This window comes from Cervus elaphus, chromosome 1, assembly GCF_910594005.1.
Source record: "Cervus elaphus chromosome 1, mCerEla1.1, whole genome shotgun sequence".
Taxonomy (NCBI): domain Eukaryota; kingdom Metazoa; phylum Chordata; class Mammalia; order Artiodactyla; family Cervidae; genus Cervus; species Cervus elaphus.
The window spans coordinates 64,940,248-64,956,187 of NC_057815.1; the positions used below are offsets into that span (position 1 = coordinate 64,940,248).

The following is a 15,940-nucleotide window of genomic DNA, read 5'->3' on the forward strand; positions in this document are numbered from 1 at the left end:
AGGGAAACATGCAGTCAGTGGGCCTGACCCGGACTGGGGAGAAAAAGACTAGAACAGCCTTGCAAACAATCCTTCACCCCCCTGAAAGGCCAAGATGCTGCCTCTTCCAACCTTCTCTCAGGATTCAAAGATCACAGAGAAGTGTTTTGGAGTTCAAAGTTGGCTGGCAGTAGGAAGACTGGGGTCTTTTTCAGAGCTCTGCTGACAGGGAGAATGTATGGAGGTGCAGAAAGACAGGATGTTGGCCTTTAAGGAGCAGTGGTTCAGAAGAGCTGCCCACTGGAAGTCCTAAGGTCTATTTCAATTTCCATCTCTGCCTAAGACTTGCTGTGTGACCTTGGACAAGTCATATGACCTTGCTGGTCCTCAATTTTGGCCAAATGAAGATAACATCAATTCAGTTATTTTGCAAGACTGTTTAGAGGCCTAAGTATGTTGGCAAAGCACTTGAAAATGTAGAAAGAATTGTGGGAATGAAGATGATGAGGCCAGTCAAGCAGGAAGACCCTTCCATGGGCCACTCACAAGAGGCTTCTTTGCAAGGCTGAGCTATGGGGACATGGCACTGCACACTGGACATGCACACAGAGGTGGTCCAGCATAGATGAGACCCTGTAAAGGGCTGGCTATTCCTAAGAAGACCATGAACTAATTCTGGATGCCACCCCTCCTGCCTTACAGACAAAAAGGTAGATACAGGAGTCCCCTGCCAATCCTTTAATCCTTCCACTTTCCCAGAGGCCCTAGACCCCATGGCAGAGGCAGAGGAGAGGGCTAAGGGAAATGTTTAAATATCCATGTCAGAAAACTAAAGGGAAAGGGTCATAAGTGGGAGGGGAGAGGACAGCACAGCAGGACCTAGACAGGAGAAGGCTGAGGGTAAAAAATTAGGGAGGGGACCAGGCTCCAAAAACAGGCAGAAGCAGGAGGCTGGCTAATAGTTATTATAGTTTAATTCTCAGTAGGAAACAATTAACCAAGCAGCCACTCTGTGGGCCAGTACCTTCCTGGAGACATGGAACAGCAGAGAACAATCTCAGCTCCAACTTCCATTCCAAACACTGTTCCAGCCACCTACTCTAGTATTTTACCAAGTGTCTCCCACTTGCTTTCATATTTCTGATGGTGCCCTCTCTTCTGTCTAAATATGTCTTTGTTTCTCTAAGTCCAAAGATGATCCTCTCCACACCCTGCCTTTTCCACACACATATCAACCGCTGAGCAAGGAGCCAAGGAAATTCTAGGGAGCAGTCACACTGGGACAAGGGGCCTTCTAGACTGAGGAGGTGAGGATTCTAGGAGACTGCCTTTTCAGTGCCAAGGAAGGAAGAGAGGTCAAGAGGTTGGGGTCCACTCAGACTCACTCCTCCTGGCCTACTGCCCCATTTGGTCATGATTCCCAGCCCTCCATGCCTCCATCATCAACAAAAGCTGAGGCTTCCAAAGCAAGAAAAGAACCTAGGAGGAAGCCTGGGTGGACATGTGAGGGAAAGGGCCCACTGAGCAAGCTCACTTTCCCTCCCTGAATCTCTGAGACAATTCAGGGCAGGGGTGTCCCTCCCCAAATGCTGGGCTGCCTTGGGCTCCCGTCCCAAGCTACTAACCTTACTAGAGAGCCTGTTTGCCTTTAGAGATGATCCTCTGATGCATGGTGCGAAAGAAAATTCAGTAGTGAACAGGCCAGGCGGACGCAGGTACTCCTCCCCTTCCCCCCGCCCACTTTGGGCCTTTGAGCATGAGATTCACAGCGTCCTCTAGTTCCCCCAAACCACTTTGATCCTGTCCATCTGTACTGGGAAGGGCAGTCTCCCTGCCTAGGCTTCTTGATGAAAATGAGGATGAGGATGAAAATGAGCAACTCTGCTGAGTGATAACACTAGGAAAGGCTGTCCTTTTGTGAAAGAGAAAGGAACAGACTTCAAGGATAACCATCCAGAGTCCGAGGGGCAGAGCTAGAAAGACTGGTATCCAGAGTGACGCAGAACCAAAAGGAAGCAACAGGGTAAGCTGCAGTTCAGAGGCCAGGACTAAACCGTGGTCACAACTTCAGAGATGAGAGGTGCTTTCTGAAGGTCTTTCTGAGGGTCCTCTAAGCTTGTTCAGGCAGGGTCAAGGCTACTATCTCTTACCATAACCTGTCACCTTGAGGTGTGAGCAGGGCAAGTCCCTGAAGCTGTGGGAGAAAGCCTGTCATCAGTCCTCACACAGTTCACTTACTGAGACCTTGTGGAAGCCCAAACATAACTAACAGCATCCTGGAATGGAAAGCCAAGTCCTAGTCTGTGTTCTGCTCCTCATTAGCTTTGGGACCTGGGGAAAATTACTTAACCTGCACAATCTTAACTCCTTCTCTGAACAGGAGTGTTTTCATGCCTGCCTGACATAAACCTAGCTTGTCCAAAATCCTTAAATCTGTTTCCTCCTCCCTTCTGAAGAGTAATTTTACGAAAGGTACTACATTTTCCTGTCACCCAAGCTAGAAACCTGGGCATCATCCTAGATGCCTCCTTCTCCTCCACCCCTCAGTGTCAGTTACCAAATTAATACTCTTGTTTTTACCCCCAACCCTCATTACCTCCCCTGGTGGCCTACTACAGTGACTTCCAAGTTCCTCTAGTATCCCCATTCTTTCCTTTATACAGGCTATAAAATTTTATTTCTAAAATGCAAATATGACCAATTCACTTCCTTCTAAAAGCCCCTTGGAAGTTCTCTGTCTCTTAAAGGGTAATAGCCAAAGCTCCTAGCCTTTCAGAGCCCTGCATCATTCTAGCCTCCTTTGCTACTCTGTCCCATCAACATATAGCCAATGTTCTAACCACACATAGATCAGATTCTCATGAACTTCCAAGCCTATATATGTGTTCCCTCTGCCTAGAATACCCAGTCTCCTTTTCCTGCACACAGGTTGTTGGCACAAATGTCATCTCTTTTGTGAAGCGTTCCACCCAGGTTCACACTGTTAGTCATTCCCTCTTCAACACCCCCATAGCACTTATCAACTGTTCCAGAATCATTTATGTACCTCTCCCAGACCAGACCATAATTCTTGATGGCTGAGATTGTATCTTATCATCTATGAATCCCCATGCCCAGCAGTCTGGCAGAGAGTAGGTATCCATAAATGTTTGCTGAGGGGATAAAGAAGTGAGGACTCCACTGAGATAACGGATGTGAAAGTTTAGGCCAAAGTGCTATAGGACCGTGAGGGAGGGGGTCTGTTACTCATTTTAGAGTCAGCAAACCCCAAGGAGAGAAGGAAAGAAAGGTGTAGGGCATTAGGCTGACCTCAAGGAGGGGTCCCAGGCTGGGAAAAGACAGGACAAGGAGAAGGTACCCCATTGCACAGCCCCCACAGCCCACCAAGCAGCAGCCAGCAGGCAAAGGCCAAGGTAAAGGCAGCAGAGAGGCACGGACGGGAAGAAGGGGAGAGAAGAGAGACAGCTGATACCCCAAGCTCTCTGAGTGCCAAGGCATCACAGCGGTGCTGTCAGAAGGGGGTGGGTCAGGGTAGGGCTCCATCTGGAGGAAATAGGAAGTGCTGTGGTGGTAATAGACAGGGTGGACATGGACGGTGGTGATGGAGGTGGTGGTGGTGGTAGTGGTGGTGGCAGAGGAGCAGGAAGAAGAAGCAGAGGCAGGTGGAGCGCTGGTCCCGAGGCCTTCAGAACTGAAAGACTGTCCAGATGAAAGGCTGCGCATTCGCCGCAGAGAGACCCGGCTTGTCAAGAAGTGGCCAGCCTCGCCCTCTACCAACCTCTGAGACCCCAGGCCATGCTGCGGCTCCGTCAGGCGCTGCCGGACACTGGTCTGCAGGCTGGGAGCTGCAAGGAGAGAGAAGAGAGTGTGAGGAAGGGCCACCTGCTCTGGGCTGGCCGGGAAGCAAGTTTGCCTGTGGAGAGATGCTTGCTGGAGACCACTCTGGGCCTTCGGTCCCCAGTCTGGAGAATGGGGCACCTCCTCCCAAGAACCTCCCACCAGGGATCCTAAAGGAGGGGCCAGTTGAAAATGAGGTGCCCAGGTCAATTTCAATGGCAATTCCAATGGAAGAAGACCTAGGGCCAACATTGCTAAGAAGGGAGATGGTAAGGCAGTTAGTGGGAGGACACAGGCAGGATGGGGTAGGACAGGGGTTTGGGACAAGGTCCGGGAGGGCACAAAGAACCAGCCTTTTTAGAAAGCCAAAGTTGGGAAATATTCACAATTCAGAAAAGGATTTATACATAAATATGTTCATCATACCTTTATTCATAATCATATGAAAGCAAAAATAAAGGTGGAACAACAGGAAAATGATAACACATCCAGTTACTGGAAGGTTATACAGCTATTAAAAATGCTACTTATGAGAATTCCCTGGTGGTCCAGTGGTTAGGACTTGACACTTTCACTGCCAGGACTCAGCTTCAACCCCTGGGAAACTAAGATCCCGTAAGACTTGCAGTGCAACCAAAAAAAAGTGCTGCTTGAGAAGACTTTTAAAACACAGAAAAAGGCCTATTAAAATGCTCAGGGGAAACAAAAGGATAGAGATTTTCATGTACAAGGAATACCTTGAGCAATAGAATACAAAAGACAAGAGTTTGAAACCAGGTCTTTCTATTTTTTTCTAGCTGTGACTTTGAGTAACTTACTTCCCTATTTTAATTCCTAATTTATAAAATCCTGCAGAGATGTTGTGAGGCTTCAAGATAATATTTTTAAAGTACCTGACACAGTTCATGGCACTCAGTAAATGACAGTGGTTATCATTATCTTGACTACATAAAAAATTACTTAAAAATTCACAAACAAAAGACTGCTCAAATATGGTGGGAACTACAGGTGCCTTTTAAAGCCCATATTTACTCTTTTTACTTTCCAAACTTCCTCTAATAAGCATTTACACAACAAAGAACCAGCTCTTGGATCAATGCTGCAAATCAGGCTCTTAGAAGATGGTGGCCACCATGCCCAGAGAAGGGGTATATGGGTACCAGGTAACTTAGAGACATGCTAGAGCATCCCTCTTGGGCTCACTGCCAGCTCCAGTTGAAAATGGAATTCACACCTTTGTTTTTTCCTCCTCTGCCCTGATAGATTGGCCTCTCTGCCTTCTCCCTAAAGATGGGAGAAAGGGCCAAGTTACACAGATGGCAGAAGCCTGGAAGGGCCACCAGGAAGACAGCACAGTTCCACGGTGATGGAGAGCTAGCGAGGTAGGGCCTCTAAATGGCTGGTGGCTTTCAAGACATGAAAGGGCAGCTTAAGGGGAAGAGGAAACGTGAAACAGGGATGGAGAAAGAGAGACAGCAGGGGAAGCAGAGAAAGAGAAAGGAGGAGGAGGCTCTCTCGTTCCTTCTTTCCATCTCAGCCCAGCCAGATGAAGGGCCACTGGGACATCAGTGGAGGTGGGCTGAAAGGAGAAGCCGAAGCCTTCCATCACCACGGCTGTTCCCTCTCCAGGCCTCAGCTGAGCAGGCTGATTCTCCTCACCCCCGAACCCTTCCCTGAAGTTAGTAGGGACTGCAGTGAGGGAACAGAGGGAACAGGCATGGGAGTGATGCAGGCAGGACAAGGGGCCCGTGGGGTGGGAGTGCTGGTTTAGTCCCCAAAGTCGGAAAAACAAAAGCCCCAAAGGGGCTCCTCAAACCCGGGTATTTCCAGAGGGACTGATCGTCTGAGCCGGCGGATGCTGAGCAGAGAGAGCGGTCACTGAACCTACGCCCCATCAGCCAGGCAGCATCTAGGGTCCAACAACCAGGCCAAAAGGAGAAGAGAATCGGATTCACCGAGGGCTTCACCCTGCCCCCGTGGGGTAAGGGAAGGGCCGGGGGCAAGGAGGGAGTGACTCAGGGCTCATGAAGGTCCCTCCCAACCCGGAGAACACAGGAGTCTTTAGAGTAATACGTCAAAATCAAGTTCTACCTGCTAGTGACCTTAACCTTGTTGGGCCTTTGATGAAAGCCTTGCAAGGCATCAGTCCACAGAAAGAAGAGGCTTGGCCAGAGGCAAACTATGGCTGGAGAAACTTACAAAAACATCCAGCCTGATTAATCCAGCCCGATTAAAGATCTGGCTATCTCAAAGTGAGCCCCTAACCCAGCCCAGCTTTCTGCCATCCCCCCTGCACGCATGGGATATGGGCCCAGGACAAGAGCTTTTCCATAAAAGTCTATTCTGTTTATCTAAAAGAGACTCTGATCCAGAGAAAAATTCAGCGGGTCAGTAGGGGGTGTGTCCCTTCCTTCACTGAAGAATTCCCAGAGTGCTGTCTCCCTCGACTCTGCTCTACTCAGCTCTCACCACTCGTAAGAAGAACGGGGAAAGGGAAGACCCAGGACAGAGGTGGGGGGGCGGGGATGGCCAAGTTCAGGTGGAAAGCCCGACATGCTTATGCAGGAGATCCCTCCTGGACAAGAATGTCTTTCTGGCTTGGAGGATTTGGGGCTTTATCACCATAAGGGACTATTGCTTCTGGGGACCTCAGGTGAAAAAACAGAAAGAAACATCGTTTATCTACTTAGCAATTAAAAATAAGGAATATAAAATTAAAACAAGTAAAAGCAACAGTCAAAATGAATGCCATTTTTATGTTATGAATCACTAAAGGAGATTATTTTTATAAAGGTAGATAGGAACGGAAGGGAGGGAAGGAGAATAAAAGGATTAAAAAAACACAAAGAGTGAGGGAGACACACTTAACACAATAGACCCATAGGGCAGATGGAGCATATAGCAAGGGAAAACCACTAACAGGACAACTGTAAAGGAATACCTTGATGCAGGTTGTGCTTTATGAACTAAGGTAATGAGTTAAACCATCTTGGCTTCTGCCCCATATTTGGCTTAAGCACGGCAGAGACCGGCAGACTTCTCAATCTGCACATCAAAGCCCCCTTCCCTCATCCCTATCCAAGAGGTCACCTACACTGCATGGACAAGGGTGACACAATCTCCTCATCCATGTCATCCACGTCGTCGGTCATGATGAAGTGGGCAGGGTTGGGGCGCGTACTACCCATCCAGCTGGGGTCTATGTTGAGGGCAGCCACCAGGGAATGGATGCCAGGGTTATTGACAATCTGGAAGCCACAGAGGATCTCAATCTGTTGCCAGCGGTGCAGACGCTCCCTCAGTGCTGCTGTCACCTCGCTCAGAGCTTGCCTGAGGAGAGAAGAAAGAAAATGGAAGGCATGGGCTGGGCCTAAGCCCCAGGAGAAAGGAGTCATCTTCTCAGAGGAACAAGTTGCAGGGGCAGGGTCGGAGGAGGGGGGCGGTGGGGCGGTATGTGTATGTAAGAAGCACACTTAAATCATAGACTTAAGAGCAGTGTGGGAGGTAGTTAAGGGCTGAGGCAGGAGACCAGAGCTGTACCTCTTCCAGTGAAGAAACAGAATCGGGACTGGAGGCCCTGGATACCCTCCAACTCTGAGGATGGGATGGACATCGCCAGAGCTGGGCAGCAGGTGTGACTTACTTAGCTGTTAAGATTTTGTGATCCACATCATCCAGGGAAGAGCTGTGGGCCACGTGGAAGGTGCCAAAGAGTGTGTTTCTCTTCTTTTTTATCTTCTCAGCCTGCAAAGATGAGGCCCTCAGCTTAAAAAGAGCAGGGAGTAGAGGTTGGAAAAATGAAAAACATTATTTTGTGGCTGGCTCCCCCTCCTGCTAGCACAGTTTAGGTGGCATGAGAAAAACAGAATATGGGAAAGAAAAATGGAAGCCAACGGGAGAGGAAAGAGTAGGGAAAGAAAGAAAACAGAAGCAATGAGAGGAGCCGAGGGATCCTGACTCCAGGAGCAGTCTGTCCCTGTGTCAGTCTGGGCTGGCAGAGACTTCCCTCTACCTGCCTCCACTTCATCTTTCCCAGAAGGCAGGTGGGAGTAGCCCTGCACCCTAGTTCCCTTCTCCAGAAGCTTGAGGACATTATTAGAAACTGCGCATCAGGAAAAGAAACAAAACCCAACACCAGGATGTCTCTTTGTCCAACAGAGGGATATAGAGAGGCAGAGAAGAGGAAAAAGGGCAAGTGAAGGGGGTGAGGCAAGGAGGAGAGAAGAGTGCAGCAAGAGGGCACGTCTCACCCCCTCCTTGGCCACCAGCAGCTGCTTCTCGGCATTTTGCTTCTTGATGTTGTAGTACTGCACCTCCACCTCATGGGTCAGCTGCAGCCACTTCTGAAGGGCCTCTGGAGCATACCATGAGCTATGCGATTCCAGCTCCTTCTCTGCTTTCCTCAAGGCCTCCCGTACCTGTGAGCCAAGAGGATATGAGTCCTTACTATTAGCAAGGCCTTCTCCAATGCCTCCATATGATACATCAGCCTTCTTTTCTTCCATCTCATCTGAGCTTCACCACTCTCACAAGAGGGAGAAAGGGCAAGGATTATTTTCTGTATTTTATACATAAGAAACCAAGCTTGGAGAAGGAAAGTAACCTACTCAAGGTCAATATATTTAGTAGTGTCAACCAGAAGTCAAATGGAGACTTTTTTCCTTTCTTTTATTTACTTATTTATTTTTTACTGCCAGACTAGAGGATTCTTTTCTCACATATTAGTCACTTCTCCTGCTCATACAGCCAATCTCAGCAATCTCCCCTGCTCTCATGAGGTACAGGTTATCTCAGTGAATCCTCTTCTTTCTGAGAGCTGGGGTCTATTCTTGGACCCAAGCCCTCACAATGTGGCAAGAAAAGCACTTGGGTGGGAGTCTGGAAATCTGACCTGGTCCCTGGTCTGTCACTCAACTGGCTATGTGACCATGTGCTTCCTAAAGCAGATCTCGCTTGGTGTAAAGCCTTGTCCCAGGCAAATCCAAACTGTAAGCAAAGTGATGATCTCAGGAGGGAGTGAGCTCCCTATCCTGAGAGGTATGGAAAGAGCTCATGTCAGAAAGACCTTCAAAATGATTGCTACTCCAGGGGGCAACTGGCCTGAAAACTCTCCAAAGGCTCTTCTAGCCCAGAGACTTTGTGATTCCCTCATTGATCAGGGTGGGTAGGCTGTAATGGGCACTCTCTACAAGGCAAGAAAACAAGCAAGCTTACACCTAACATGGGTGTTGCCGACAGAGGCCAAGAAAGGACCAATGTATAAGCAGACATCTCCTCACTGACTTCTAAGCAAGGAGCATAAAATGAAGCAGATGGCCACAAAGCACTTAAATATGAAAGGTCTGGAAAGTACTGTGCATACAGAACCCATTATATATGCTAAATTCCTTCTATCTCACCCAGGCTACCAGTATAAACAATCCCCAGCTCCCCCATCTGAACACTGACTTTTCACTGCTCAGAATTCCAGAGAAAGGGGATTGAGAGCAGTCTAATGTCCAACTTTAGCCCATGGGGAAGCATCCCACAGCAAGTCTGGGGTCCTCCCCTGAGCCTAATATAGACCAGGAGGGCCTTAGCTAAGGACAAAACACCTTCATTCCTCTGAGAGCCCGTGAGAGGACCAAGCTTCACTGGATTTTTGTTGCTTGAAAAAGAAACTAGAAAACAGCCCACTCCTGGCTTTACAGATTTAAAATGAGGAACAGACACCTTAGCGACTAACACACTGAGCCTGGAAATGTAGGATCAAGTTCCACATTAAAAGCAGTTGAAGGATTGGGATCAGCTAAGGGGAGAATGGAGAGAGAAGAAAGAGCAAGCAGAAGGAAGTAAGACAGTTGTGGAGGCACATGGAAGGGCTGGTCAAACAGGCTTAAAAACTGTGTAATGAGAGAAACAATTACAAAACAGGGAACAGGGGGATCCCAGGTAAAGAGAGAGAGACAGACACATCCATTTTCTTTACTGAGCATTTACTGCACTCTGGGGCTGTGCAAGAGAATAGGCCAAAGAGTGGAATAAAATCTCCCATAATGTCACAATGCTTAGGAGACAAGGCATTGCAAGAAAGAATGGATCTGCCTCAAGCACACAGTCAGTCTTCTCCTCAAGAGAGCTGCAAAACTTTGAAGTTATAAGGAGTAGGAGGCCAAAGAGCTAACTTAAAAATGTCCAAGGGGCAGAAATGAATCTCATAGTCATTCAGGACTAGGGAGAAATAAATTCACCAGATCTCAATAAAAAGTCAGGAAGCGGAATGCTGAGAAACAGGGACAAATGAGGCTTGGACCAACTCTTACTAAACTATAACCCAGTTCCGACACATTTCAGTCTCTCATTGGCTTGAGATGACCAGATCCTCACCCAGCATACCTAACTAAACCCTATATCTGATAGAAGATGAAAATCATCTGTGGCCTCTATTATTCTTTGTGCACACTATCCAGCATTTACTAAATTACTAGACATGAAGAAAGGCAGGCAAATAGAAGTAATAATCAAGAAGAAAAACAAGCAGTCCCACAAATGATCCAGATGTTAAGAGTTACCTGTCAAGGACTTTAAGACAACTATGACTAAAATGTTAAAGAAAAATATGGGAAAATTCTGGACAGGGAACAGAATCAATAAAAGAATAAAATGGGCATTCTAGAAAAATACATTATCTAAGAGTAGGATTCCACTGTATGAGCTAAATACCACAATGTTCTTAGCAAAATATAGGATTAGGGAAATCAAAGACAGATTAATATAAAATAACCAAACCAAAGCACAGAGGGAGGAAAAAAAGAACAGAACTAAGCATAAGAGACACGTGGAATAGAGTTAAAAGGTCCAACATAAATACTGGATACCCAGAGGGAGAGGCGAGACTGGAGCAGAAGCAACATGCAAACACCACAGTGAATGTGTCTTCTGCGGTTGTTGGGTAAATGCTCCGTATAGAGCAATGAGGTCACACTGATCAATCATGTTTAAATTTTTATATCCTTACTGATACTTTTGGCTGCTTATTTTTGGGAGAGGGATGCTAAAAATCTCTAACTTTGATTATGAATTTGTCTATTATCCTTTTAGTTTTTTTAAACTTTTGCTTTATACACACACACACACACATATACACACACATATATTTTAAACTATATTATTAGGTGTATCCAAATTAAAGGTTGTTATATATTACTGTTTAATTCACACATTTATCTTATATGAAATGTTCATTTTTGTCTCTAGTAATACTTTTTTCTCTAAGTCTATTTTGTCTGACATTAACATAGCTACCCCTGCTCATTTTCCTTAGTGTTTATCATATATTAATATCTTTTCTCATCTTTTTACTTTTAACCATTTTGTATCCTTATTTCTAAAGCATGTCTGTTGTAAACAGCATATAGTTGGGTTTTGTTTTTTTATCCAGTCTGACATTTCTTTGCCTTTTAGTTGTTTTCTGTAGTCTGCTTACATCATCCAAGTTTCAACATATTTGAAAGGACTAGAACCTGTGGTCAAAGCACATGTTCTTTGAACACAGCAAAGTTAAACTGGAAATCAATGAGAAAGATAAACAGAAAAGTCCCCAAGTGTTTGACAATTAGGCAACACTTAGGCAACATGGGTCAAAAAGAAATCACAGTGGAAGTTAGGAAATGTTTTTAACTGAATCCCAATTTTTTCAAATTAGAAGATTCCCAAATAAAGTCATCAATAAATTTATGAAAAGGTATTCAATATTATTGGTCAATAGGAAAATTAAAATTAAAATCACAATAAGATACCATTACATCCATATCATAATGTATAAAATGAAAATGCCTATAAAATACTGAGGCTGTGGCTCAACTAGAACTCACACTATCACTAGTGGCAGTACAGATTGGTACAATCATTTTGGAAAATCGCCAATTTCTTAAAACTAAATATATGAATCCCTGTTACATATCCAAAAGAAATAAGTGATGCCCACAAAGAAGTTTAAAAAAAAAAAAAACTTGCAAACAACCCAAAGGTCTATCAATCGGAGAATGGATAAATAATTTATAGTCTATCCATACAATGGATTAACACTCAGCAATAGAAATAAACTCATTATCACTACATGCAATAACATGGTTGCCTCTCACAGACATAATGTTCAATGAAAGAAACCAAACACAAAAGAATACATACTGTATAATGCCATTTACATGATGTTAAAAACCAGGTGAAACTAATCTGGTCTAGAGATTACGACTGTAGCTGCCTCTCAGGTGGAGTACTGACAGGGAGAAAGGGGAAGCAGGAGTGAGCCCTCTGAGTGCTTACGAGATCCTGTACCTTGACGCGGATGGCGGTTACACAGGTACCTGCGTATGTACAGCATGCCAGCTGTATGCTTACCATCTGTACATGTTCATACCTCAACTAGAAAGGGACAGAATAACTGATCACCTGTTATTCACTGTGCTTTCACAACCGCGGTGATCATTTTTGCAACTTTTCCACTACTCTTGGCCAGACCTTTGGCTCCTGTCCTTTGACCCCAGCCCCTCGGGATGTCCAGGAATTTGTAGACCCTCCTACCTGCTCCAACTCCTCCTCGGCGTATTTCTGGCGGCTCCGCTCATTCTCCGTTCCCTCCCGCAGCTCCTTCAGCCTCTGGGCTTCCTGCTTGGCAAGGTTGATCTCGTCGCGCAGCTTCTTCTCCAGGTGCACCTTTTCCACCTCCACCGTGCGGTGCTCCTCCTGGGCTTTGTGCAGCCTGCAGACAATGCGGGGAGCTGGAGAAGGCCAGGCAAGGCAGTGCCAGCCAACTTGCCCTGAGGCACAGCATTCAAGAGGAAGATGGAGCCTCCAGCACTCAGAATATGTTCTCCCTACTCTGCCGCCTGCCTGGCCCTGATGAGGCAGCTCAGGACCAACAGAAACCGTGTCATTACCCTACTTACTTGAACCATCATTCTGCTTCCAGTAACAAAGGCTGTGAAGCCAAGGTTCCGGGGTATCTGAATCCTTCCTTCTAAGGTGTCGGGGAGACAGTGAAGGACAAGAGAGTCTGGTGTTGCTGCATTCCATGGGGTCGCAAAGAGTCAGACACGACTTACTGATTGAACAACAAGAAGATGTCTTACATACTCAGATCATAACAACTACTAGTTTACAAGGTCTTCCACATTCGTCCTCCCTGCAGATAATGATATATTGTACAATTATCAGCCTGGGACAGGTATGGACACAAAGGCTTAGGAAATGGAACAAATGGCAGACAGAATTGAGACCAGAATTCTAATCTTTATGTGTTCAAATTGCATACTTACTACCTTTATACCAAGGTATCTGGAAGGTGCAATCAATGTAGAATACCCTGCAACCTAGACCAAAGATCCAGGGAAAGCCTGATGGTGAAATATGCTGGGGGTGATGGTCATGGGGAGATTTAAGGCAGATGAAAAGGGAACTATTGAGCTGTACCTCTCGGACTCCTGAATACCTAAATCCCAAAAACACAGAAACACGAAATTCACGCCAAAGGGGCTGGGCAGGATTTGGGGGAGCCCCTCATGCCCAACCTTAAGTTCCCTTCCTAAGCACACTCCTTCTCAAGGGCATCACTTATAATGAAATATGCCCTTGGACCCACCCACACATTCCCTCTGTTTACTGACAAAATCCTCCATCCATCCATCTAAGCTTCCTTCCTTCCCTTTCTTTGCACTACATATCTATGTTTATTCATTCCTTCATTTACCTATTCCTTCACCTAGTACTTTAAGGTGTCTACTAAATGCCAAGCCCTGTGTGACTCCTAGATATATGGAGATGAGTGAGAAGACTGTCCCTGCCACTGAGGTGCTCATGGCCTAGTCCAATATAGACAAGTAAACAGATAGGTGCACGCAGTGTGATAAGTTCTATAATAGAGAAATAAAGTGTTGGGTAGGCCCAAAGGATGGGGTGATCAACTCTGCCTGAAAGAAGTAGGGGAAGGTGAGGCCTGGGTTAGACCCAGAAGAAAGAATAAGCATTAGCTGATCCCTCTGGAGGAGGGAAAGGACTTAGCTACTGTCCGGTCTTCCTCCCTTAGTAGGAAGCACTATGTTATAGGATAAGAGGGGAAAGGAAGAGGAAGGAAACATGTGATATATGGCTTAGACTTGAGGTACAGAAGGGGGAGGACAGGCTGCAGAACACGTAGGGACCACAGAAAAGAGCACTGACCACTGAGTTAATTAAGCAGGTAAATGAAGAGGCAGAAACAGAACTGAACCTCTAAAAAAAATCCCAAGTCCAGATTTTTCAATGACTAAAGCCTCAAAAGATGTGGTGACAAGTAAGAAGAAGAGGAAAAATGCCTAAGCTGCAAGCTTTCTGCTGACAAATTGCAGCTTTCTGTGTACTTTGTCCCTGGAGTGAAAAGGAATTGAACCTCAAGGCACTCAGCAGGTGGCGCTTGTGCACAGCTAAAATCAAGTCGGGGCGCCATTTCCAGCACAATCTCCTTGCCCTGAGTATCCTCCTTTATTGCACTCTCCCATGACTCAACTGCTTGAAATTAGGGATTCAGTTCTTCACTGAAACATTATCCTCTCTGAAAGCAGCCTCTTCTGAAAAGTCTATGATATGCCTGTCTTCTTCATACAATAGAGAGTTCTTTTAAAGTAGAATCAAAACGGATACACTTTGGATGTAATAGAGATGAAGATCGATAAATACTACTGGGTGAAGAAATGAGCTAATAAATGTACAATCAAGCCTGGGCCCACCCCATCTCCTTCACAGAAGACTGAGCATCTTGAAGGCGGCAATCAGTTACCATCACAAGTAAGAAAAGCAGGCAGTCTGACCACAGCTCAGCTCTACGCAGCTGTGTGACTGTGGACAAGTCTGTTCCCTGAACCAGGCCTGTTTCTTCCTTTTTAAGTGGGACTCAAAATTCCTGCCTGCCTTAAAGAATTATCTTGAAACCCAGTGAAATCCTAACTGGAATGCACATGTAGCATTACATTTATTCACCTAAAGCATCAGGAACTCTGGAAAAAGCTCTTCGGTGACTGGCAGTGAGGTCTGCCAAAGTAAGGAGGCACAAAGAGGCACATGGGCCCTTGTGTCATAGCAGGATATGTGTGTGCACAGGTATGAGCCTGTCTCGGGTTGGGAGGGGTGTGCATTCGTTTCTCAAAGTGCCACAGTGGCCAGTTAGCTCTGGAGGCCTTGGGGAGCCCAGGGAGGGCTGGGAGTTTAGTTTTATCCCCAAACTTGGAATGCCTCCTGCGTAGATTCTTTGCCTTTGGAATGAAAACAGTACATGTTTTTCAGACAAATGAAGAATGGGGACTGCCCACATAGCAGCATTTAGCCCCCAGTTGGAAAAGGGCCCAGGAACAAGGGGCCCAGCAAAGTAGCCAGCAATCAGCTCAAAGATAAAACTCCTCTTGCCTCCTAAAAGCCCATGGAAACGAATCTGCTAGGGCTGCCTTTACTGAGGCAGCACCCTGTGGTTAAAGAAATTCCTAACTTACTACTTACTGACACTCACCCTCTCTGAGGCTTCATTTCTTCAACTCTAAAATTGGGATAATAATACCTACCTAAGAGGGTTGTGGTGATTACAAACAATAATGCTTAAATGTACTTAACAATATCGAGTTCTTAAGAAACCATTTCCCCATCCCTCCAAAGAAAATAGTATCTATCATTAAAAAAAACAGAAAAGAGACAGACTTCACTTCCTTTTACATGGATTCCTGCAAAGACTTCCCAACAGGAGTCCCTAGGCTGTCGGAATCATTTTCTGACAAACACTCTTGAAGCCAGCCTCTCCTTTTCTCAAAACCAAAACAAAGCAAAAAAGTCAAATACCCACATTGATTCTCTATTGCCTTTTGCATCCTACTAACTTTTCCATGTGAGTCTGAAGGTACCAGGGATCTGGCCTCACTCTATACACTCAATGACGACTATCAGGTTAATCTTTCCTACCCATCTTTCAAGGCCACCTCCTCAGACTCCACATCCACTCGTCTCCTGCCTCTGTGCCGTTCCAGTCCTTGGAGCTCTCTTGCCACAGGCTGGCACTGAGTTACTGCTCCTTCTTAAGTGTGTGCTCTGTGGCCCAGGAGCAGTGACTTCCTTCCAATTCCCCACA

At 46.0% G+C, this 15,940-nt stretch overlaps 1 protein-coding gene across 4 annotated transcripts in view; it reads right to left on the reverse strand.

Moving 5' to 3' along the window:
- The window catches only part of STIM1 (stromal interaction molecule 1), a 200,748-nt gene that overhangs the window by 2,537 nt on the left and 182,271 nt on the right, over nt 1-15,940 (reverse strand). For 2 of the 4 annotated variants that reach the window (XM_043905812.1, XM_043905815.1), the window contains 5 exons: nt 12,379-12,556; nt 8,067-8,234; nt 7,460-7,560; nt 6,911-7,146; nt 3,452-3,824 (listed from right to left, as the gene is read on the reverse strand). In XM_043905812.1, the coding sequence (XP_043761747.1) occupies nt 3,452-3,824; nt 6,911-7,146; nt 7,460-7,560; nt 8,067-8,234; nt 12,379-12,556 (1,056 nt within the window). Of the gene's footprint in view, nt 1-3,451; nt 3,825-5,632; nt 5,726-6,910; nt 7,147-7,459; nt 7,561-8,066; nt 8,235-12,378; nt 12,557-15,940 lie in introns of all 4 variants that reach the window. The other 2 variants (XM_043905813.1, XM_043905814.1) reach the window with 2 other exon arrangements.